Source organism: Protopterus annectens, chromosome 15.part0 (genome assembly GCF_019279795.1).
Source record: "Protopterus annectens isolate FY-2018-M chromosome 15.part0, PAN1.0, whole genome shotgun sequence".
Taxonomy (NCBI): domain Eukaryota; kingdom Metazoa; phylum Chordata; order Ceratodontiformes; family Protopteridae; genus Protopterus; species Protopterus annectens.
The window spans coordinates 89,618,552-89,643,986 of record NC_056749.1 but is presented as its reverse complement, the minus strand read 5'-3'; the positions used below and the strand labels follow the sequence as shown (position 1 = coordinate 89,643,986).

Here is a 25,435-nt window from a genome sequence, read left to right as displayed (position 1 = left end):
AACAGAAAAGGTTTGTTGGGTTTTGCTAAGGGATTACTTTTTACCTCTAATGTTTTAAATCCTGTTTTTTCACGAACTTCAAGTGGAAAAAGAATTCCATTAACTTCGGACTCTGATTCCAGTTAGAAGAGCAGAGATGAGAAGGGGAAAGTTTTTCTTCAGTTAATTCTCTGGCTGAAGATTCTGAAAAGTGTCTCTTAGATTTCCCTACAGAAGATCTATTTTTTTTCTGAAACTATAGCTAAAATGAAAACGTCTGTGGGAATAGAATAAAATCATACTTTCCCAGCAAAACTATTAGACTTGTTGCAACTTGATTTTCCTCAGGCTGCAGCTGACCCTCCTATTTTAATAGCATTAGAGGTTTGTTTTCTTTGTAATTTACAGCATAACTGACAAACTCCTGCTCCCAAAAAGTCTGTTTTCTAATCCTAAATCAGATGCTGCTGTTTTCTTATCAAAGCCATCTGTTGCTAAGTATATTATGAATGCTAGTTCCATTCCCTCAGACAAGGATTGAAAAGTTTTTGATAAATTTGGAAAGTTGATTCTTTTGCTACTTTGACTGTCAGAATTCTGAATTGTCAGGCTCATGAGTTGAAATATGTATTGTCATTGTTTGACAACATGAGAGAGTAAATGATTATCCTTCCTTCAGAGGTTAGAACTTCACTGAATTCCTTAATAACACCTGCTTCTCAGCTAGACACTCTATAAAGTATTCTTATGATTCTTTTGGTTCATAGGTAGGTACTAGGCTAGGGTCCATATAAGCTTAGCCAAAAAGGTACCCTGGCTTTCGACACCCAAGAAAATTCTTCGGCTCTATCAGTTGTGAAAATCGTGGCTTGGCTACATTCTCAAAACTTACCAGAAGATGTAAAAGCAGAAAATAATTCTCCTATTGACAGAGATATTTTGTTTGGCCCTTCAGCTCGTGAAGTCCTAAAGGAATTGGTGAAAGAGAGAAATAGATTCAGGAGTTACCCAGATATTTCAAACATCCTTTTCTAAGGTCAGTAAAAACTTTGTCCTGATTCAGGAGCTTCTTTTTAGGAATCAAAGTAAGCTGTGGCAGTAAAGTTCAAACAGAATTATAAAAACAGTGATAAGGAGGCTCAGAGAAAAAAGGATGAGCCTTCTAGGACCAAGGATAGTACAATAAGTCACCAAACAAAGTGAGAAAAACGTGCCCAAAAACTCTAAAACCACAAAAAAATATAACCAAAGGCACTTTTGGAAGGACAAAACTCAATCTTATTATGACTCCTTTATTGACAAACAGTTACAATAAAGCAACAATAAAGGAGTAATAATTAATAGGATGGAGTTTTGTCCTTCCAGAAGTGCCTTTGCTTATATTTATTATAGTACAGTAAGTCACCAAGGATAGGTACAGTAAGTCAGAATGACTACTTGAACCTTCCAGTCCCACACCGCACTCTAGCAATCCTTTAAATCTGTCTCACAGTCTAGACCTTCACCCACTCCAGTGGCATCACATTTACTCCAGTGGCATCAAATTATGTCTGACAAATGGGTTGTGAGAGACATCTAGCAGGGTTAAAGATGGCAGTGGGGAATCCCTCATCCTGTTAACCAAGGGTCTCTGTTTCCTCCAGTGTTGGAGTACATGTTGTCACAGGCAGGAAGAGGGTTATAGAATACGTGCACCCAGATCAGAAAGGCAAAATATTTTATTTAAGAATTTTTCTGTTGCCAAAGAGGGAAGGAGATTAGAGACTATTCCTAGACCTCTCTGTGTCTTAGTTGAGATTCTAACGTTCAGAATGTTACCTCCAGTGCTAGTTACCACTCATTCTTCTCAGTTTCATGTTAACATTGCACTTAAAAAATGCTCATCATTGTATTCCTGTCTGGAAAAAATTCAGAAAATCCTTTTCATTTTGTCCAGCTGATTCAACTCATGGGTCTTTAGGGCAACCTTTTGGATCCAAGCCGTGAAGAACTAGTGCTGCATCCTCGAGCTCCTCTAACCTGTTCCCTCCCATAATACACCTGTGGACAGGTGACCTCTTTTGTCTGTCTTCCAGGACCTGGTTGAGTACTTCATAAATGGATGTAGATGTTGACTTGCTTGGTGAAGTCTTAATATACTCTCCTAACTTTTGATGTTGTCTATCCGCCTTCATTATGTATTGTCATTGTTTGACAACAGATATTTCAAACATCCTTTTCTAAGGTCAGTAAAACTTTGTCCTGATTCAGGAGCTTAATCAAAGTAAGCTGTGGCAGTAAAGTTCAAACAGAATTATAAAAACAGTGATAAGGCTCAATCTTATTATGACTCCTTTATTGACAAACAGTTACAATAAAGCAACAATAACCAGATCAGAAAGGCAAAATATTTTGTTTAAGAATTTTTCTGTTGCCAAAGTGCTAGTTACCACTCATTCTTCTCAGTTTCATGTTAACCTTGCACTTAAAAAATGCTCATCATTGTATTCCTGTCTGGAAAAAATTCAGAAAATCCTTTTCATTTTGTCCAGCTGATTCAACTCATGGGTCTTTAGGGCAACCTTTTGGATCAGAACTAGTGCTGCATCCTCGAGCTCCTCTAACCTGTTCCCTCCCATAGTACACCTGTGGACAGGTGACCTCTTTTGTCCGTCTTCCAGGACCTGGTTGAGTACTTCATAAATGGATGTAGATGTTGACTTGCTTGGTGAAGTCTTAATATACTCTCCTAACTTTTGATGTTAAGTTGTCTATCTCGCCTTCATTCTTGCTGGATGGGGAGGTTGGTTGCTTCTACGGTTCCTGGTGAGTGCTAATTTTCTTGTAAAAATTACTCTTTAAAACCCCTTTTAAGTTAATATTCTTACTTAGTGTAGATTAGAAAACTTTATTCCCGACCCTAAATATTTTCCGTTTTCTTTCCCTAGAACCTTTGGTTCTTCCATTGTAGTTTATTCTAGTTTATTGTAGTTTAAATTCTAGTATTACTACTAATTTTATTGTGTTTTCCTGACAGGGTATAACTTGTGTGTTTGTGTGCGTGTTTGTGTACACCTGTCAGTTAAAAAAAAAAATGTCTAACAGGAAAGAAAAACAAATTAATTGAGACCTCAGGTTGCTCAACCTTTGCCTTAGGTCACCATCTCTTGGCTCGGTCCATCAACCCATCACTGTCGGTGGGGCGGGGACCTCTGGCTCTGCCCTGGCTCTACTCCACAGTCGGCTCTCTATGCTGCCTCAGGGTAAGTCGACTCACTCCCTCATCCCGGACACAGATTTGGATGATTCTGAGGGTTCCCCGTTCCCCTTCTGAAGATGTCTCATTTGCAGACATTCTGGAGATCCTGAAACAGAGTCATGCAGGTGGTTGCTAAGTGATTCAGTGGACCCCACTCCCAGGAGACCCTCTAAGTTCATCAGGAGTTTCTGTGGATGCTATGGTGGTACTTCAAAGGGACTTGATCATTTCCAAGACAAGATGAACGATGGATCATCTCTAAAGGCCAGAAGGGTGGAAAGATGTGGTTCGTAAACAATCTCAAGGGACTAAAGGCAGAGGTGGGAATAACAATCAGCATCCCCTGGCTATCCCTGACTCAAGACAAATGGGTACAGTCCATCATTGCTTTCCAAATCAGTCAAAAATCCCTTCCAGATGTTCCAAAGGGATCTAGCAGCTTTGGAAATTTCAAAATTCAGCCAGTGCCAGCAGACCAACAAGGATCGGAATCTACTCAAGGTTCTTTGGATCTCAGTGTCTTGAACAAATCAGTCAAGAAAACAAGATTCAATCCATTCTTCCCCTTTTGGGCAAAGGAAACTGGATGTGCTCTATAGACCCTATCACATAAAATGAACAGAAGATTCCTCCGCTTCAGGCTGGGAACCAGTCATTTTCAGTTCAGGGCCCTGCCCTTTGGTCTCACCACTGCCCCGGTGTTTACCAAATGCATGGCAGTGGTAGCTTCTCACCTTCCAGGTGTTTCCATATTTGGACGACTGGCTCCTCACAGCTCCCACCAAGCATCTCCTTCTGATGGCCAGAGATTATACTTTTCGCGTTTGTCAAAACTGGGTATTTCAATAAATTGCGAAAAGTCTGTTTAAATCTAGATACTATAAACATGTCTGCAAGGCTAACACACCAAAGGATATCAGACATTCACAAATTGGTGTCACTCCTTCTCAACAACAACAGAATCAAAGCCAGGTTAGTTCTAAAGGTGTTGGGAATCACCATACCTCTCCTTCCGTTAGCCAGATACCACATGCGGATCCTTCAGTGGATGCTTTTTACTCAATGGTCATACCAGGAACTTCCAATGTCTCACACCATTGTGATCACGCGTGCAAAAGCATCTCATGTGGTGGATGTCTTCCCACCAGCTCCTGTTGGGAAGACCCTTTGTTCCACCTCCTCCGGTTGCTACACTGACAGCGGATGCCTCCCTGATCGGGTGGGGGCATTATCAGGGCAGGGCAGTCCAGGGCACATGGCTGCCACTTGCACATAAATGTTCTGGAGATGAGAGCAGTGCTTTAAGCCCTTCAAGACTCTCTTCCCTTGGGAACAATTGCAATCCAGACAGACAATATGTCTGTAGTGTGGTACATCAACAAACAGAACCAGATCATACCAGAAGCACTCAGACTGTGGCAATGGGCGATTTCTTCTCAGCGTTTAATCACATTGCGGACAAGTTGAGCAGAGCTATACTCATGCCTCACGAGTGGTCTCTGAAAGACTCTGTAGTGAGAGAAATTTTTCTCAAGTGGGGTCAGCCTTGCTGCGATCTTTTGCTACTCCCCAAAACAGCAAGTGCAGAGAATATTTCACTCTATTCCCTTTACCAGGCCAACCCAGCAGAGAAGTTTGGCCCGGGGACTTCTGTATGCATTCCCCCCTTCCCACTGATCTCTCAAGTAATTCAGAAAGCTATCGCTCAGAAGGCATCCTTGATCCTCATTGCTCCTTACTGGCCTCGACAAGTGTGGTTCCCCTTTCTACATCGTTTTCTCTTGGGCGACCGTGGAATCTGGACCTAGTTCCAGATCTTTTGATCCATCAGTCGGGTCAGTTTTCTCTGAACCTCACTGCTTGGTTCCTCCAGTTCCAACCGTAGCCAGGCTTCCTCAATTATCTCACTCTGTTAGAGATATATTGATAGCTTCCCATAAATCTTCCACTCGAAAGATTTATTTGAGCGCTTCTCATATTGGGCACAAGGAAAGGACATAGATCCTTTCACGCTTCCATCCAACTAGTCCTTGATTTTCTAGCTGAACTCTTCCATGCAGGTTCATCTCCATCTACACTTAAGGTTCAATTGGCAGCTATTTCTAACTTCCATGTGGGTATTTCTGAATCTGCCTTAATGTCCCCTTTTTGAAAGGAGTTTTTCTTCTCAGATCTCCTATAAGAAATCCTCCTTCTCCTTGGGACCTAAATTTAGATCTTGCTTCTTTGATTCTTCGCCCTTTCGAACCTGCAGCTTCCTGTTCCTTGAAATTGTTATCATGGAAAACTCTCTTTCTGGTAGCTATTACATCAGCTAGAAGAGTTTCAGAACTTCAAGCACTCAGTTGTCGTCCTCCTTATCTTTTATTTCATAAGGACAGAGTATCCTGCCTAAGGTGGTTTCGACATCAAATCTAAACCAAAGCATTGACCTCCCTGTCTTTTTCCAGAGTATTCCAGTAGGTCTGAACAAAATTACACTGCCTGGATGTTCATCGTCAATTAAGGTACTACTTGGATAGAACAAAACAATTCAGAAAATCTGATCAGCTGTTTGAAAGTAGGGACTTTCAGTTTCAAAGGTATCATTATCCAGATGGCTAACATCTTTGATTTCCCTGGTATATGAAATTAGACAACAAAAATTGCCTAATAAACCTAAAGCCCATTCCACCAGAGCTTTGGCTACTTCTTTAGCCTTCCAAGACAGACTGCCTATTGACACCATTTGTGCAGCGGCTACTTGGGCTACTCCTCACACTTTTATTTCTCATTATAAGTTGGATTTAGCTTCTAGGCATAGAGCTAATTTTGGTTCCACTGTTCTCAGGAGTCTGTTCCGTTAGGCCACCGGGACAAGGTGCTAGGGGCGGTCCCATCCAGCAAGAATGAGATAGACAACTTAACATATAGAAGTTATGTTCTTACCATAACGTTCCATGTTAGTTGTCTTCTTGGCCTGGACAGACCTAGAGGAGTTGTGATTGTGACCTCTCTTTCTACCACCTCTTTCTTAGACATATGCTATTATGCATATTTCTTGGTTCAGGATGTAGGTCACCCTTCTTTCTTCCTGTTGTTAGAGGTGGATTCTGTTTTACAGTTATACTGTTACTGTTATAAGCTGGGGTTAGCTTACAAGCGAGATCTGAGGTAACTCTCGCCTAGCATTGTGGGATATAAGGGGGGTGGAACCAACTCTCGAGCTTTTAGAGTGGCGGTCGGCTCTGAACCCATCCAGCAAGAAGAAACATGGAACGTTATGGTAAGAACATAACTTCTATTTTCTTCCTTTAGGCCACCTCCTTTGTCTATAAAAAGGAATCCCCCATAAGTGAAGAAATCTCAAAGTGCCAAGCAGTTTGTCCTTTGTTGATCATGGTAGCAAAGTCCCAAAAGAAGCAGATTTTGCCATCTCTGTAGTTTTAGTCCATAGTGCTGTACATTGTCTCAGTGGAAGCCACTCCCCATATTTTCATTAGCTTGTAAAACTACCGTCACTGATAAATTCTGCAAGGTTCTCATTTCATAACAGAACTTTGCTTCAGTGTGGGCAATTAAACCCTCCAGGGTGGGAATTAAAGGAAAGTAATACACCATCCGATATTTTCTGTTCCATCTGTTTTCAGCCTTTGGGACTTTAGATCTGGCACCAGCTGATTCAAAAGCCTTGGCTCCACCTGCCTTACCCAGAACTCTTCTCCATTATCTCCTGAGATCTAATTTGCTGCCATTCATGTGTGCACTTTATCCCCAGAGATCTAATTTGCTGCCATTCATGTGTGCAACTCAGTCTTTTAGCTCCACTTGGTGATTCGAGTTTATTGAAGAAGTTAGAGTGAGATTAGTAATTAGCTTTTTCTGTTAGTCATAGGTACTTTTGAAGTAGTTAGTTTAAACATTTTCTGTCTTTTCCCTTCCCACTCTTTTTCCCATTAGTTGTATTGTTGTACTGCTGTCTCTTGTGTGTGTGTGCGCGCGCGTGTGTGTGCGTGAGTGATAGGATGGATAAGTGCTTTAAAATGTGCATTTCCTGTGGGAATAATTTGCCTTTCCAGGATGCACTCCTTAAATGTGTCTACTGCCTAGGTCCGGAGCACTTAGACTCTGTTTGTTCCATCTGAAAGAGCTTCAGCACCCGCGATATCAACAAACAAGGCCAAGCTCATGTTGAAGGGGCTTTTGCCATCTAGCTGTTCCATTTCTGCTTCTGCTTCCAGTACTTCTCCCCTGGATCCCAGGACTGGGTCCAAGAAGCCTTGGCTATGAGACTGTAGGCATTCTAGGAGGGGAGTGCAAGAGGCCTTCTTCAGCCTCCACCTCTGTGACTGCTTCCTTGGGTTCTCCGGGTCTGAAGGTCCCTCTACTCTTGTCTCCCCTGGTGACCTCGGCACCAACTTTGGCTTCAGCACCTCTTAGCTGCTTGCCTTTCGTGCAAAAACCAACTAAAATGACATCTCTGGCTCTGAGACGCTTCCTGGTTAAGGGTACACTTTTGGGCAGGATAGCATTCCCTTTGTACTCCTCCCCTTCACTCACCAGAGTTCTCCCAGGCACCACTACAGTAGAGAGACTTCGCAGCATGATTCTGACATGTGGGGTCATCTTTCTATCGACCCTCAAAGCCATCCTCTGTTGTGTCGTCTTTCCATTTGTTGAGAGTGGTGGGTAGCATCAAACATTCTGATCTGGAGCAACTGATGAGTTCCTTTTTCTAAGCACAGATGCAATTAGGGCTTATTCTCTCGGGTCCAGTTCAGATACTGGGACCCTTGGCTCCATTTTGTTGGGTTCCCCCCTTTCCCCTTTAAGATCAGAGGTCTTCAGGGCTGGTCAAGTTTCCACTCTCCAGATCAGATCCCACAGCTTGGCAGTCTTTGGCTCCATCTTGTTCTTTGGTAGCCTTGACCCTGACTTGTTTGTGGGCATTGGCACCTCAGAGCAGTGGCATCAGGGCTGGAGTGTCTGGGTTGGGGTCGATGGTTCTTGCTTTGTGATTGTTACTCCCTCTCAGAGCTTCAGCTTTCAACAGCTTGGCACTGATCTGAACATCAGGTTTAGGAGCTGCTGCTGCTTCTGGTTTGGGGCTGTCTTCTGTACCCTCAGGTTCCAGAACACTCGGACTCCAGATGGCCTTCCTTCACCTCAGCCTTTGATGTTGTTGAGAGAATGTTCTCTTCTTGAGAAGAAGGGTCTGATGTCTCCAACTGGCACCTCTTCCCGGTTTTCATCTGTTGCTCTAGCCAGTCATCAGCATACTCTGGGACAGCCTACATCAACCAGCCTCCAGTTTGCCCCCTTGTCAGGGCTACCCAACTTTTCCCCATCTTCCATGCCTGGCTTCAGAAAAGTTTGGAAGTTTGGGTGCAGACAATTATAACCAGAGGCTACACCATACCCTTTCTTCTACCTCCCCACAATGGCAAGAAAATCCCCTACATTCCACCCAGTCAGAGGGAACCAGCATTATTAGAAATGTAAAAACTGCTAGAAAAGAGAGTCATCCAAGAGGTCTCCCCAGACCAGATAGAATACGGAGTTTACTCAGGATTCTTTTAAGTGCCAAAAATGACAGGAAACTGGAGACCATTTTTGGGTCTAAGTGTTTTGAACAAATTTGTTCGACAGACAAAATTCCGGATGGTCACAGTTCAGTCTATTTGCCCATATCTAGGGAAAGATGATTGGATGTGCTTGATAGATCTCCAGGATGCATATTACCACATAGAACTGGATAAACATTCCAGGAGATTTCTCCGCTTTCATCTGGGAGCCAGTCATTAGCAATTCAGAGCTCTGCCCTTCGGTCTCACCACAGACCCCCAAGGTATTCACCAAATGCATGGCAGTAGTAGCAGCTCACCTGAGACTGCAAGGATTCCAGGTGTTTCCATATTTAGGCTCAGTATTGCTCCCACCAGGCATCTTCTAGAACAAGCAAGAGACTACGTTCTCCAGACCTGCACCAACCTAGGGATTACCATGAATTGCGAGAAATCCAAATTAACTCCAGCTCAGACTTTGTAGTTCATAGGAGTGGTTCTAAATACCAGTACTTGCATAGTCTCCCTACCTTAACTAATATTGCAAAAGACGAAACCTCCAAAAAGTGAAACACAGACTAGTTCAGCAAAGCACGGACTGTTTAATGAATGTAAGCGCTTTCGGCTAAGATATTCCTCAGCCTTCTTCAGACAAAAACAATTTGTTAATCACAGCAGTACTTTATATATAAAAAGATATGTGATAATTAAAACAATTAAAATACAAATTCATTAACCACTTAACTAGCTAAAAGCTTGTATCTTAAAGGGCTAATACCTATTAAAACAGGCAACCATTTGCTTTACCACTCATTGCACATTGTAAAACAAGACATATCAAAATTACTTATGTTTTCTGTTTTCTAAATAAACAATAGACTATAAACAAATAAATTGCACATTTATGAAGTTTTTCAAACCTATCAAGTGTATCCAGTATATGATCAATTATTTAATCAAACACAAAGAACTACAATACTCTAGACTAGCATACACTAAGCTAGAAAACGCTAAGCTAAAAGCCAAGCTAAAATACGGAACTCCTGAGAAAGTATAACTATGTAAAATATGAAAATGAAAATAAAGATGAATATGTATATATTAGATAAATATAAATAAATAAGTAAATATGAATAAATAAATAGATATAAATGTACATATTACCTACTTAGTTTAACCAGTGAATAAGTCACTTTAATCGTGGTAATCTTTATATAAATATAGACAAAACCAATAATTATTATTATGCTACCCATTGTTATATCTATGAACATAAAAAGTACATATACATGTGTGTATGTGTTTTCCCTTCAAATATTATGTGTAGACAAACCCAAGTAATAATTGTAATTTAGGAACTCATCTCCTCAGTGCTTTTAATTTGAGGATGCTCTTTATCGAGACATACTCGTTTAACCCTGGGGGTACCTGTGCGAAAGTTCTAATTTGCCAAAAGACCTCCTTTGCTTCCTACGTTAATTGCCATGGACCACCCCTAATATGGGATTTAACCTGGTGGACAACAGAAAACAGAAAGGAATGTTCAGGGTGTTCACAAGTGTGTTTTGCCAATGCATTGGTCAAGTCCTTTCTCCCTATGGCATACAGGTGTTTGTAGATTCTTTTCTTTAATGACCTCTCCTTTTTACCAATGTAAAAGGATGGACATTTCTTACAGAGGGCTACATATACAACTCCTTTGGTTTCACAGTTGTACTTATCGTTAATGAAGTAAGTTCTACCATTAATCTTAGTTTTATTACCGGATTGAATATATTTGCACTGGGGGCACCTACCACATTTGACCATACCCATGTTGTTCCCTTTAATTTTAGTTGTATTCCTTTCAACAAGGTTCTTTAAATTAACCCCTCGTCTGTATGTAAATGTTGGACAGTGTCCCACTACTTTAACCAATGCCTGGTCCTCCACTAAAATGCTCCAGTTCTTGTGAATGATGTCCCTAATTATGTGGAATTCTGAGCAATATGTGAAGAGAAAGTTAATGGGGAACATGTTCCCAGTGTTGATCTTTTGTTTTGCTTGTAATATTCCTCCTGCCAGAAGGGGTTTAAAGTACCCTATTTCTCTTTTATTCTGTACTTCCAACATAATGTCTTTTACTAAAGAGTCTGGATACCCTCTCATGGAGAACATTTTACATAAGTTTTCACATTCACTAATAAAATCATGTTTCTCCGAAACCATTCTTGCTGCTCTGACAAATTTCCCCTTCACCACACTTCTCTTTTGGTGAAAGGGATGGCTACTAGAAAAGTGGAGGTAGGAGTTTGAATAAGTGGGCTTTCTGTAAATCATGGATTTAAATTTATTATTATTCTTATCCTTACTTAATTTGACATCCAAGAAGTTAATCTCATCTACCCCTACACTGTATGTAAATTGAAGAAAGTTAGATATTTTCGAAATGCTGTTAATAAATTCATGCATCTCTTCTGGTTGCCCTTTCCAAAAGAAACACATGTCATCTTGATATCGAATGTACCAAGTGACATGTTGTTGATGCATCTCATTTTGAAACAGCCATTCTCTTTCCCAGTATGCCAAAACGCTATTTGCAAAGCTACACTCGCAGGGGGACCCCATGGCTATTCCCGTTTTTTGGAAAAAAAAAACTGGTCCTTAAAAACCAAAAAGTTGTTTGATAAGCGTGTACAAGTCCTTGATATCCACAACCAGAAAAACATCTTACTTTCATAAGCATATTCGTCCAGGACGAATATGCTTATGAAAGTAAGATGTTTGAACATCTAGAATCAGGAACCTATCTTAAGTCGAGTCTTAATGAAGTACATGTAGCTTATAGAAAAATCAGAGGTGTACTAGATGACTTGTTCCTAGAAGGGAGTATTGATTGTGACATCTTACATTATTTGACCATGCCAGCCCCTAGAATCCCAACCTTGTTTGGCACTCCAAAAATTCATAAGGATTTGATTGAACCCCCTTTCTGACCGATTGTGGATGGAAGGGGATCCATCACTTATGCGTGTGCCAAATTTGTGGATGGTATTCTTAAACCTCTATTAAAAGAGGAATCACAAATTTGCAAGGATTCTTGGGGCTTTTTGGAACATGTTAACAAGATTGAATACGAACCAGACCTTATTTTTTTGGTTGTGGATATCAAGGACTTGTACATGGTAATTCTTCACCAGTTGGGAATTGAGTGGACAAAAAACTTTATGTTGCTTAAAAAGGCAACTAATGATCAAATGTATCTGGTAGAAACCCTTTTGGATTTGGTGTTATCAAACAGCTTTTTGGTATTTAAGGACCATTTTTTTCTTCAAAAAACGGGAATAGCCATGGGGTCCCCCTGCGGGTGTAGCTTTGCAAATAGCGTTTTGGCATACTGGGAAAGAGAATGGCTGTTTCAAAATGAGATGTATCAACAACATGTCACTTGGTACATTCGATATCAAGATGACATGTGTTTCTTTTGGAAAGGGCAACCAGAAGAGATACCAGAATTTATTAACAGCATTTCGAAAATGTCTAACTTTCTTCAATTTACATACAGTGTAGGGGTAGATGAGATTAACTTCTTGGATGTCAAATTAAGTAAGGATAAGAATAATAATAAATTTAAATCCATGATTTACAGAAAGCCCACTTATTCAAACTCCTACCTCCACTTTTCTAGTAGCCATCCCTTTCACCAAAAGAGAAGTGTGGTGAAGGGGCAATTTGTCAGAGCAGCAAGAATGGTTTCGGAGAAACATGATTTTATTAGTGAATGTGAAAACTTATGTAAAATGTTCTCCATGAGAGGGTATCCAGACTCTTTAGTAAAAGACATTATGTTGGAAGTACAGAATAAAAGAGAAATAGTGTACTTTAAACCCCTTCTGGCAGGAGGAATATTACAAGCAAAACAAAAGATCAACACTGGGAACATGTTCCCTATTAACTTTCTCTTTACATATTGCTCAGAATTCCACATAATTAGGGACATCGTTCACAAGAACTGGAGCATTTTAGTGGAGGACCAGGCATTGGTTAAAGTAGTGGGACACTGTCCAACATTTACATACAGACGAGGGGTTAATTTAAAGAACCTTGTTGAAAGGAATACAACTAAAATTAAAGGGAACAACATGGGTATGGTCAAATGTGGTAGGTGCCCCCAGTGCAAATATATTCAACCCGGCAATAAAACTAAGATTAATGGTAGAACTTACTTCATTAACGATAAGTACAACTGTGAAACCAAAGGAGTAGTATATGTAGCCCTGTGTAAGAAATGTCCCTCCTTTTACATTGGTAAAACGGAGAGGTCATTAAAGAAAAGAATCTACGAACACCTGTATGCCATAGGGAGAAAGGACTTGACCAATGCATTGGCAAAACACACTTGTGAACACACTGAACATTCCTTTCTGTTTTCTGTTGTCCACCAGGTTAAATCCCATATTAGGGTGGTCCATGGCAATTAACGTTGGAAGCAGAGGAGGTCTTTTGGCAAATTAGAACTTTCGCACAGGCACCCCCAGGGTTAAACGAGTATCTCTCGATAAAGAGCATCCTCAAATTAAAAGCACTGAGGAGATGAGTTCCCAAATTACAATTATTACTTGGGTTTGTCTACACATAATATTTGAAGGGAAAACACATACACACATGTATATGCACTTTTTATGTTCATAGATATAACAATGGGTAGCATAATAATAATTATTGGTTTTGTTTATATTTATATAAAGGTTACCACTATTAAAGTGACTTATTCACTGGTTAAACTAAGTAGGTAACATGTACATTTATATCTATTTATTTATTCATATTTACTTATTTATATTTATCTAATATATACATATTCCTCTTTATTTTCATTTTCATATTTTACATAGTTATACTTTCTCAGGAGTTCCGTATTTTAGCTTGGCTTTTAGCTTAGTGTATGTTAGTCTAGAGTATTGTAGTTCTTTGATTAAATAATTGATCATATACTGGATACACTTGATAGGTTTGAAAAACTTCATAAATGTGCAATTTATTTGTTTATAGTCTATTGTTTATTTAGAAAACAGAAAACATAAGTAATTTTGATATGTCTTGTTTTACAATGTGCAATGAGTGGTAAAGCAAATGGTTGCCTGTTTTAATAGGCATTAGCCCTTTAAGATGCAAGCTTTTAGCTAGTTAAGTGGTTAATGAATTTGTATTTTAATTGTTTTAATTATCACATATCTTTTTATATATAAAGTACTGCTGTGATTAACAAATTGTTTTTGTCTGAAGAAGGCTGAGGAATATCTTAGCCAAAAGCGCTTACATTCATTAAACAGTCTGTGCTTTGCTGAACTAGTCCGTGTTTCACTTTTTGGAGGTTTCGTCATTTACATATTTTTCAGTGTTTTTTGTAATATTGCAAAAGATCAAGGCCCAAGTGCAAGAAATTGTCAGAAACAGGAGAGTAGCTGCAGACTAGCCTTAGGTTCGATGTCAGCGACCATATTGTTGGTTCCTGTAGTGAGATTTCACATGAGAATTCTACAGTGGCCTGTAGCATCTCAGTGGTCTATAATGATTCAACCAAAATTCACCCTCTCCATACCTTTAACCCTTCTTTGCTGCTTAAAACTAGCCTCTACCCTGATTTCTTTTCCCTTACTGTCGTTCTATGCTCTGACCTGCATCAACCTTCTCTCCCACCTCCTCTTCCTGTCTTCCTTCCATTCCTCTCTTCTCTTCTTGCCTCCTGCCTCTGCCCCTTTATGTTACTCTTCATATTCCTTCTACTTCTCTTCCCTTCTGAGCCTTAACTCTTAGCTATGTGACTAATCCCTTTGCAAAACCTTTATTTTAGGAAGATTGCTTTTAAACCAACTGAATATTGTATTTCAGTTTATACTGTTTGAATTCTAAATGTATCTTGATATTATTAACGAGTTGATTTATATTTCTGTTTTACTTTGTCTTTATTAACAACTTGTGCTGTCTGCCTTATTTTGTTATGTGTGGAGCTTTTCTCCCCGGGCCTCTACTGAAAATGGACATATATCCAGCTAGACTAGCCCGGTAAACAAATGTAAAATTAAAAAATAAATAAATAAAATGTCAGATTGGATTTTGATTACCAACCATTGCAAGAAAGACCTGGATTGGTGGATTAATTCAGAAAAAATTATTTTGGGCTGCCCCTTTGTCCCGTGTCAACCCCAAGCCATAGTGACCACGGGTGCCTCACAGATGGGGTGGAGGGGGGCATTATCTGGGGAAGACTATCCAAGGCACTTGGTCCACCATGGAGGCCAACTTGTATATAAGTGTTCTAGATCTAAGGGCAGTGCTTTTCTCGTTGTGGGCCTTTCAAACTGCTCTCCCCTTGGGAACGATTGTGATTCAAAAAGACAGTATGTCGGTGGTTTGGTACATCAATAAACAGGAAGGAGCCAAGTCTTAGCCCCTTTGTCGAGAAGCTGTCAGGGTTTGGCAGTGGGTGTTCTCTTCCCACTGCTCCCTAATAGCAATGCATATTCTGGGGAGTTCCAGTGTGATAGCAGACAAACTGAGCAGATGCATTCTCCTACCTCATGAATGGTCTTTCAATCCAGAAGTAGCAGAAAAGATTTTTCATCACTGGGACCAGCCTTGCTGTGACCTATTTGCATTACCCTTAAACAACAAGTGCAACAGCTACCCTGCTACAGCAGCTGTTCCCCTCTTGGGGGTGGGGGGTCCTTGAGAGACGCTCTCCTGCACAATTGCCTTTCCGGACTCTTGGATCCCCAATCATTTTAATTCCCCAGTTTCTAAAGAAAGCAATCGGGTTGAAGAGCAAGGTAATTCTCATTGCTCCCTTCTGGACTCGACAGATTTGGTTCCCATTTTTTTGGCTTTATCTGATTCAGCGACCATGGACTCTGGACCCAGATTCAGATCTCCTATCCCATCAGAGGGATTCGTTCACCCAAACCTTCAAAACCTCATGCTCACAGCTTCGCTTCTCCAGTTCAGTTGATTGCCAGGCATAACCATCTGTCTTTTTCAGTTGTTCATCAAATTCTTTTGGCCTCCCATATGCCTTCCACCAGAAAACTCTACAAAAGAAAATAGAGGAGATTTTCCTTCTGTGCTCGAGATGACAACATTGTCCTATTGACAAAGTCTTAGAATTTTTAGCTTTTCTCTTTGAAACAGTAGCCTCTTCCTCTATTATCAGGGTTCAGCTATCAGCTGTTTCTAATTTTCATAATGGGTTCAAAAAATATTCATTGACCTCTCATAAACTTTCCAACGAATTTTTAAAAGGAATCTTGATATTAAAACTGCCTTACGAGGGTCCGTCTGCACCTTGGGATCTAAACTTAGTGTTACAAACAATAGTGCATCCCCCCTTTGAGCCTTCTGCCATCTGCAACCTGAAATTCTTATCTTGGAAAACTATATTTCTGGTAGCGATTACTTCTGTCAGAAAAATCTCAGAAATTCAAGCCTTAACTTGCAAACACCATATATGATTTTTCACGGACAGGGTTTCCTTGAGAACGAACCCTTCCTTTTTACCAAAAGTGGTTCTTCTGTTGCTGCTGAGAGTAATTACGAATTCAGTGTTTTAGATTTATGCAGTGAGTTTGTGATAAATGTTACCTGCCAAAAAGGGCATACTTGAAGATAGTTATGCAGATGAGCATGTGATTGTGTTACACTTATTCCTTGCTGTGCACAAATAATTGCGTATTTTTTGTTATCTTAAGTTTTAAGATGTGCCATACATTTTGAGCTGCTGCAAAATATTTTCATTGTTTTCTTGGTTAAAAGCATGACTTTATTTTGTGGGTGCTGTTCTTCCATAAACATTTATATATTGTCTGTTGTCATCATCTGTTTTTGATTAATGTGTATGCTATGTTACAGTAGACATTTTTGTAGTTGCTTTGGCTTAAAATTAAGGCAAACAAATTCTAAATCTGAACCAAATAAATTAATAAATCTTGTAGCTTAACTGTGTAAGACATGGTTTCATGGTCATATCATGAAATGTCATATTTACAGTATATATAGCATTGCAGGAAAAGTGGTGCAGCAGAAGAACTGTGGACTGAGGGAAGAAATGCATTTATAATAAGCATGTCATGATGTCCTTCTGTTCTCATGTTGCAGTATTCATAACTGTAGGAAGGTTGCTGCCTGCAGCACCGGACATCCGGCCAGTATACCAAAGTCTTGTGAGCAAGGGTACATGCGATGTTGCATGTCAGAGCCATAAACCGACATCGGCTATAAAGGTGACGTCTGCATGTATCCACTTCAGAACTTTTCTGCTGCAGTACTCTGGGAAGTAGTTTGCTCATTTGTTTTGTCCTTCTGATACAGATAAGTACCCTTTTGTTTTTTTTTTTTGTTTACCTTTCTTCTAGCTTTTCAAACATACATGTCCGCTAGGAAGGGGAATGTGTGTTGTGGAAGACAAATTCCACATAAGGACACTCATGATTATTGTTTGTTTTATTTAGGTGAAGGCCACAACCATATGTCTTGCGACATCTGCAAGTCTTTTGTGCCAAAGACCCTACGCTGCCACTTAACTGCCTTAAAACTTAAAAAACGAGAGACTCTGACATTTGGCGTTAGGTATGGAGGGTGGGTAGGTACCTCCGAGGTGTCGTCTCAGAAGAAGGCCAAAAAAGTTAGGCCTGACACCCATGCTGCACCTCAGGAGTCCCGTGAGACTCTCATGGCAGAGGTTAACCCAGGGTCCCATCGGACGTTGGTTTCACAGCTAGAACCAGGAACCATAGTGGAAGCCAGTTCGACGGAAACACAGAGTATGTCCGCCGAGGTGGATCAGCCATCAGCTCCCAATGGCAAGGGGGAACCATGGCTCATGGCATCTGAGGGGCCTACTCTCACTATTGCATACAGCCAGGCATCGGCTCCAAAACCAACTTATCCTTCTATTCCTCTTAAGAGGAAGCACAGAGAGACAGAACCAGCTGCTGGATGGGAAGCCTTTTCCCAAAATCTGTTCAGAGCCTTCCAGGTCCTTCAGTCTCAGGTGCTCTACCAGCCCCTACACCTGTGCAGACCTTAGAGGAGTCCGTGGAAGAGCTCTCCTCTTCTGATGAATCACTTACATATTGTTCTCAAATTGAATCTCCGAAGAACTTTATTACTCCTGAGGAGGAGGACACTATTAGTCCTGAATCCCCAGGGGAAGAATTCTCGTTTGGTTAGTCCTGAATCCCCAGGAGAAGAATTCTCGTTTGGGGACACTGTTTCTCTTATGAGAGAGCTTTTGCGTTTCAAATGGCAGGCCTCAGATGTTTCTGAAACTAAAAAGAGGTACTTTGAACTACTACAGATGGACCAGCCTTCCCCATCTGCAGTCCCTCCTCTACTCCAAGCCTATCATGATGCCTTGCTGGCTGCATCTCAGGCCCATGATTCTCAGCCCCCAGCTTCCAAACATCCAGATAGGTTTTATAAAGTTCATCAGGGTACATAGTTCTTATTCAAGACCCCCCCCCCCCGTAGACCCATCCGTCATAGCAGTGTCAGCAGACAAATTCTCCAGGCAGCTGCATTCTAACTCTGTTTCCCACAGATAAGGACAGCAAATGTATGGATAGACTAGGAAAGAAAATTTATATTTCTTCCACACAAGCCATCAGAGCCCTAAATTATCAAACACACATGGCTAGGTTTGTTTTAGCTATCCTGTCCAAAGCCTTTGCACTTATGCCAGATGTGCCAGACTCTCCTGCTAAGTCACAACACTCTGCTCTGCTCTCTACCGCTTCTCAGATGACCAGGCACTCCAAGTGCAGTTATGATGCGGTAGAAGCATCTTCCAAATCTGCAGCCTCAGGTTCTGTCCTGAGAAGGTACTCCTGGGTAAGGCTTCAGCCCCTTCCCATGGATGTACAAACCAAATTGTTTAATGCGCCACTTGATAATAAGGCCTTTTTTGGTGCAGCCTCTGCAGAGCTCCTAAGATCTCTAGAAGAAAAGGGCAGGGAGCTGCAAAATTTAAAACATTTGCTAGTCTCACCTATTCCTAGATACCACAGGAACTACCCTCAAAGGACCAGTTTTGTTAGAAGGCAGTCTTCTCAGTCCACTGCTTCACAGGCAAAGGGATGGAGACAATCTAGGAAACACTCCACTCCTAGACCTTCCTCCTGTTCAACCCCTACTTCCTTTAGCCTGACCTTGACAGAACCCCTCCACTGTGACTCAAAACAGTTACCCACTTCCACCCCCATCCCTCCGCCTCACCCTTTCCCTACCCTCCTAGTGGAAGATCACCTCAGAGGCTTGGGTCCTCTCCATTGTCCAAAAAGATTATTTTATGACTTGTGGACAGTTCTTCCTTTCCAGGGGATACCCCAACCGCCTCCAAGTCAGCTTCATCTCTTTCCTCCAATTTTGAATCAGCTCCTAGCTCAAGGCACCATAGAAAGAGTACCTCCAGATCAGACAAGCAAGGGATGTTTTTGGTCCAAAGAAAAGATGGTCCTTGAAGACCAATTCTGGATTTGTTGGTCCTCAATCTATTTCTCAAGGAGCCTACCTTCAAAATGCTCACCTTGCATATTCTCCTACCCCTCACCCCCCACCAAGCTTTCATTTTATCCCTGGATCTGAGAGATGCCTACCTTCATATTCACATTCACCCCAGCTGAAGGAAATCCCTACATTTCTCAGTGGGTTCCTTGCATTTTCAATTTTTCTGCATTACCATTTGGGGTCTCTACAGCTCCCAGAGTATTCACAAAGTGCCTAGCTCCTGTTATTGCCCACTGCAGTATGCAGGGCATACGGATATATCCATACTTGCACGGCCTGCTGATCCTTCACATGGACTACCAGGCCCTTTACCATCACCTACACTTGGTGTGCAAAACCTTGGCAGACCCAGCGTTCACTGTGAACCAGCATAAGTTGCATCTGACACCTACCCAAGACCAGGTGGTCTTAGGGTGCAGGATAAGAACTGACAAGATGGCAGCCTTCATCCCCTGCCAGAAGGTAGAAGCCCTCAACCATTACCTTCAAACACTTCTCTATCTCTAAACCATATCAGCCAGGGAATTCTTGAGAGTCCCAGGTCACATGGCAGCCTTGTTCCCCATGATTCCTTTGGCAAGGCAGCATATGAGAAAGTTCCAATGGGTCCTGAAGAGTTGGTGGAACCAACATTCCCACCCTCTGGATACTCCCCTCCCTCTTCTCCCATGCCTGAAAAAGAGCTAGACTGGTGGATGACATCCATCAACCTCAATCAGGGTATATCTTTGCAGATCCCTTCACCCTTACAACACATCTACACAGATGCTTCAGACTTGGGTTGGGGAGCAGTTTTGCAAAACCACAACAACCAGAGCAAAGTTCAGGGAGAGTGCCCCCCCCCCCCCCAGACAAAGGGATCACATCAGCATCAAAGAGATGAGGGCCCTTCTCTTTGCTTTACAAACATTCTGCCAAATTCTCCTACCCAGGCACCTTGAAAGTAGTCACAGACAATGTGACTGTCCTGTGGTATATCAACAAGCAGGGGGGGGGGACAAGTTCCTACCCACTTTGCAGCTTTGCAATTCAGATTTGGTCCCTAGCAGTAAAACTACACATTCACCTGCAAGCAGTGTACATTCCTTCCACAGATAATGTGATGGCGGACACACTCAGCAGAACCTCTGCACCCTGTCATGAATGGATGCTTCACAGGAAGTGGGGTATTCCTCAGGCAGATCTGTTTGCCTCTTCCCAAAACAGGCAGATGCCTCTGTTTTGCACAAGAGACCTACATCCACAGGCTTGGAAGGTGGATGTCTTCTTTTTTGGGGGGCAGTGATGTATCTTTATGCTCCCCCCTTTACACTAATTTAAAAAGTCCTTCTGAAGATCCAGATGGACAAACCAAAACTCCTTCTTGTGACCCCCTTTTGCCCAAGGCAACATTCGTTTCCCCTACTTCACCTACTAGCCAAGGGCAATCACCACAGGTTATCCTACTGATTCGACCTACTCACAAAAGACGGGGGATCCCTCATCCACCCCAGGTGCTCAACCTCAGACTCACCCTATGGGTGATAGAGTTGATCCCCTTCAGACGCCTATATTCAGAGGATGTACTCACTGTCTTGCAGGAGGCTAGGAAACCTAGTACCAGGAGAAGTTATGTATCAAAGTGGAGAAGATTCTCCAGGTGGTGTCTCAAGAAAAAAACAGGACCCTTTTCTAATTCCAGTACCCATATTCCTTTCTTACTTGCATGAGCTTCTACATTCAGAACTGACTTGCTCTTCTGTTAAGGTATACTTGTCAGCCATCTCTGCTCTTCTGTTAAGGTATACTTGTCAGCCATCTCTGCCTGTCTTCCCTTAGTACCTCCTTTGGCATCCATGTTAGAGATAAAACTCTTCTTAAAAGGGGTTCTCCATATCAGACCTCCTCGTAAACCTATACCTCCTTCTTGGGCCCTTAATTTTGTCCTTGAAGAACTCACACTACCTCCTTTTGAACCAGCTCACTCAGCATCACTTAAGATATATACTTGGAAAACAGTACTACTGGTAGCACTCACATCTGCTAACTCCTCCTTACCTTACCTTCTGTAGGGACAGGGTCTCCCTCAAGACTAATCCTTCCTGTTTTCTTCCCTCAACCTCAAAACCCCTCTAAAAGAACTTTACATTCCTTGGATTTTCAAATACAACAAAGGTATTACATGGACAAGACCAAATCCATTAGGAAGTCTGACCAGCTGTTTGTCTCCTTTCACCCAAGGGCCTTGGGAAAGGCAGTGTCAAAACAGACTGTAGAATCATGGATTTCTAACGCAATCTCTTCTTGTTTTTCTTTTCATGGAAATAATTAACTGTCAATGTTAGAGCTCATTCTACTAGGACAGCTGCTTCTTCAGCAGCCTTATTTTAGAGGGGGTTGACTATGCTTCCATTCTGGAAGCGGCCACCCGGTCCTCAGTACATACCTTTACCAAGCATTACAAACTAGATTTAATTTCTAGAGCCAGAGCTGGGTTTGCTAGGTCAATTTACAGGGTCTCATAGACCCAACCTCTCAGCCTACCTCCCAGGCTCATACCTAAAGCTTTGGTGGTCTCCCTACAGTTATGAATACTGCAACATGAGAATAGAAGGACATAGATTAGTTGTGTAAGAACTTACCATAACCTTAGATGTTCCATGTTGCAGTATTAAGTCACCCCCACCCCCACCTTCTCTTACCCTGTTTATCCTTCTGGTGTGGCATTTCCTTGTCTTCTGTCCAGCCAAACAGGGGACAGTATCAGGCACATACCTCTGTATTGTACTTTCTTGCCTTTTTTTTTTTTTACTTCCCAGGGGTACTACTGTTATGTGGCAGTAATTTCTGAAGTGGGTATGTGCAGATGTCACCTTTATAGCCGACGTCTATTTATGGCTCTGACATGTAATGTCACATGTACCTTTTCTCCTAAGACTTTGGTATACTGGCCAAATATCAGTGGTAAAAAGGCAGTTGGTAAGAGCAGCCAGGATGATAAAAGATGATGATGACTTTATAGCTGAAACCAATTTTATTATGGACATGTTTAGGAGAAGGGGATACCCCGAACATTTACTGGAGAAAGTAAATATGGAAGTTCAAACAAAAAGAGCTAGTGGGATTTTCAGGCCCATCTTAAGTCAACAAGTCCATATCTTGTGATGGTGAATATGTAATGGGTGTTATTGGTGAAGGGGCAATGAGTAGTGGAGAAAAAGAAAAATACCTTCTCCTTTATTATGACATTTAATAAAGACAGTTTAGCTGTGGTAAAAATTGTCAATAAAAACTGGTCCATCCTTAATTTGAATTATATGACTGTAGAAAAATTTGGCATTAAGCCATTTATTGTGTTTAAAAAGGATAGATCTTTTAAAAATCTACTTGAAAATAATAAGGTAGAAAAAAACACAATAATAGGCCCTCTGGAAACTTTAAATGTGGGATGTGTCCCAATGTTATTGAAACAGGGGTAAAATTTAGACTGGGTGACTATAAGGTTAATGTACATGGTGATTTCACTTGTCAGTCTAAAAGTGTTGTTTATGTTGCAAAATATCTGCAATGTCTAGCATTTTATATAGGAAAAACTGTAGAAAGTTCCGAGAAAGAATGTATGAACACCTACATGATATAAAAAAATGGTAGAAGTACAAATTCACTATCTAAACATGTACTAGAACATAATGAATATGTATTTGTTTTTTTTTTTGTTCTGCAGCAGATAGTTTGTCAGTCAAGGGAGGGTTTTACCAGAACACCTAGAATTGTGTGAACTAAGATGTCAATTAAAGTTAAATGCATTGAAGTACCCTGGCCTGAATGAATATACTAGTATATATTGCTTACTCAAGCTCAGGCACATTGAGAGTTAATGTTTTTTAATTGTTTTATTGTTTTTTTAACTTGATTGGTTGAGCATGTGTTTGAATAATATTTAAACCTGGCCTATACAGATGGTTTTTGTTTTGAAGAAGTCCCATGTAATTTTATGGGGGACAAAAGCGCTTAACGTTTATTGTGGTTGTATCCAATAAGGAAAACTGTTTCTGTTTGAGATCCTGTCCTTAACTGTTAAAATTATACTGGCCAGATGTCCGGTGCTGCAGGCAGTGACCTCTCTACAGTTATGAATACTGCAACATGGAAGAGAAGGACAACTAAGGTTGTGATAAGTTCTTACACAACTAATCTTTATGCAAAAGTGGTCTGCAGTTGGGAAATAGTACATGTGTACAGTGCCTTATTAAATCAGTCAGGGCCATGTGAGTCTGTAAAAAAAAAAAAGACGACAGTATGGATCAGTATTTATTTCCATAGAGATGATACTGACGGAGTTCAAATGCTTGCTATGTTGCACGTATTGCACAAAAATGGTGCAAGTATTTTGAATTTGCTGCCGATAGTTGTACTGCTTCTAGGTCACTTTTATCGTATATCAGTTTCTTAGAGATGTTTAGATAAACTGAAGTAAAATGTCGCATCTTAACTGGATCCGTTTTTTAAACATTTGCTGTACTACTTTTTGCAGATGAGACCTTGGAGATTTCACTAGAAGTCTATGTTAGCAAGGACTCTGTAACATTGTTAAACTCTGGAGTCGATTCTATAGAAGACATACTGGTTCTCCATCTGGACCGGGGCAAAGATTATTTCCTTACCATCTGTGGAAATTATGTACCCAGCTGTTTTGGAACACCGTTGGAGACTTTATGTAGAATGAAAAGACCAATCCGTGAAGTGCCAGTCTCCACACTCATTGACCTGGTAATTAGTGTCGTTTTTTGTAACTGTTTAAAATCCCTTCTTCTATTGACATGTTTGCTTGCTTATTTTGTTCACATAACTCAGGATGTGGTATTTCTTGTGACCAGCCTGCTCCTGTAGGTTTGAATATCATGTCTAGGGAAGTCTCAGTGCTCAAGTAGACGTCCTGACCGAGACAAACAGATCATCACTGCTGACATCCAACCAGGGTACCAAAGCTTTAACCTTCCCTGGATCGTACGTCTGATACGTGACCTCAACTGATGAACATAGGGCCAGGGTTTGTAGGTGAACATCTGAGTGTAGATCTTCACGCTGTCACCACCAGTCCAAATGCAGGTCATGTGCCATTTGGACTGATTTGGTTATTGGTACCATAGCTTCTTAAAAACAGATAATTGCTGCATTGGCTAATATTTTGCCATATTTATTTTATATGTCAGCTAGGAGGGGTAAGTGTGAGTGCAGTAGGAATATGCCTTCCAGAGATCTCTGTACTCATTGTCTCTTCTACCTCAGAACAGAACATTTGCAAGTCCTTTGTGCCCAAGTCCTTGGGATCTTATTTGTCTTCGCTCAACACTTTCTTAGAGACCCAACATCTGAAGTGTGAGGCCTAGGCCTATCAGTCTAACCACTCGGGTTCTGATACACCTGCTGAGGTTACAGAACCCGCAGTACATCTGACTCTCTGGTACTCTGTACAGTGTCCTGGCAGAGGGATAGTATGGTGTTGGAGGGTCATGCGATCGAGGAGACTGCTTTTACTGAGAAGGGAGAACCATGAATCAACATTTCAGAAGGACCAGAAGGCAGCCCGCAGATTTTAATTTTGGTATGTCAGGGGTCTGAACCATGCCTCTTGTTTCAAGCAGATGTTGCACCAAAGAAAAAAAAATGACAGAAGACAAAGCATGTCAGTTTTCCTCCTTCATCTAGAGAGAAGGAATGGATGGACTCTTTTCTCAAGGTCTTCTCAATGACAGTATGCCTGAAACCACTTCAATTTTCTGCTCCCCCCTCATATTCCTTCTTACCCCTCAAAGCATAACTGCTGATTCATTTTGCTCTGAAGATGAAGATGCCTCTGATTCTGACCATTCTCAGGCCTACTCCTCTCAAATCCACTCCCCTGGCCAAGTTCCTTCAGGTAATGAAGATTCCTTCTCTTCTGACAGACATTTAGAAGAAACTTCTTTTGGGGAGATGATTCTAAACACGATGAAACATCTCGAGTGATAGTCAAGACAAGTTTCAGAGGTCCAGCAAAGTTATTACAGCCTCTTGGAAGTGGCCACTCCTGTTCCTTCACTTCTGGAGACCTTTTTGGGTGCTTTCCAGTCTACCTGTACAGCTCCTGATTTGCTACTTCCTGCTGGCAGAAGTC

At 41.2% G+C, this 25,435-nt stretch overlaps 1 protein-coding gene across 1 annotated transcript in view; it reads left to right on the top strand.

The window, feature by feature from the left end:
- OCRL (OCRL inositol polyphosphate-5-phosphatase) overlaps positions 1-25,435 on the top strand; it is a 2,544,778-nt gene that overhangs the window by 1,585,939 nt on the left and 933,404 nt on the right. The window contains exon 18 of the mRNA XM_044057236.1: positions 23,813-24,048. Coding sequence (XP_043913171.1) covers positions 23,813-24,048 — 236 coding nt within the window. The remainder of the gene's footprint in view (positions 1-23,812; positions 24,049-25,435) is intronic.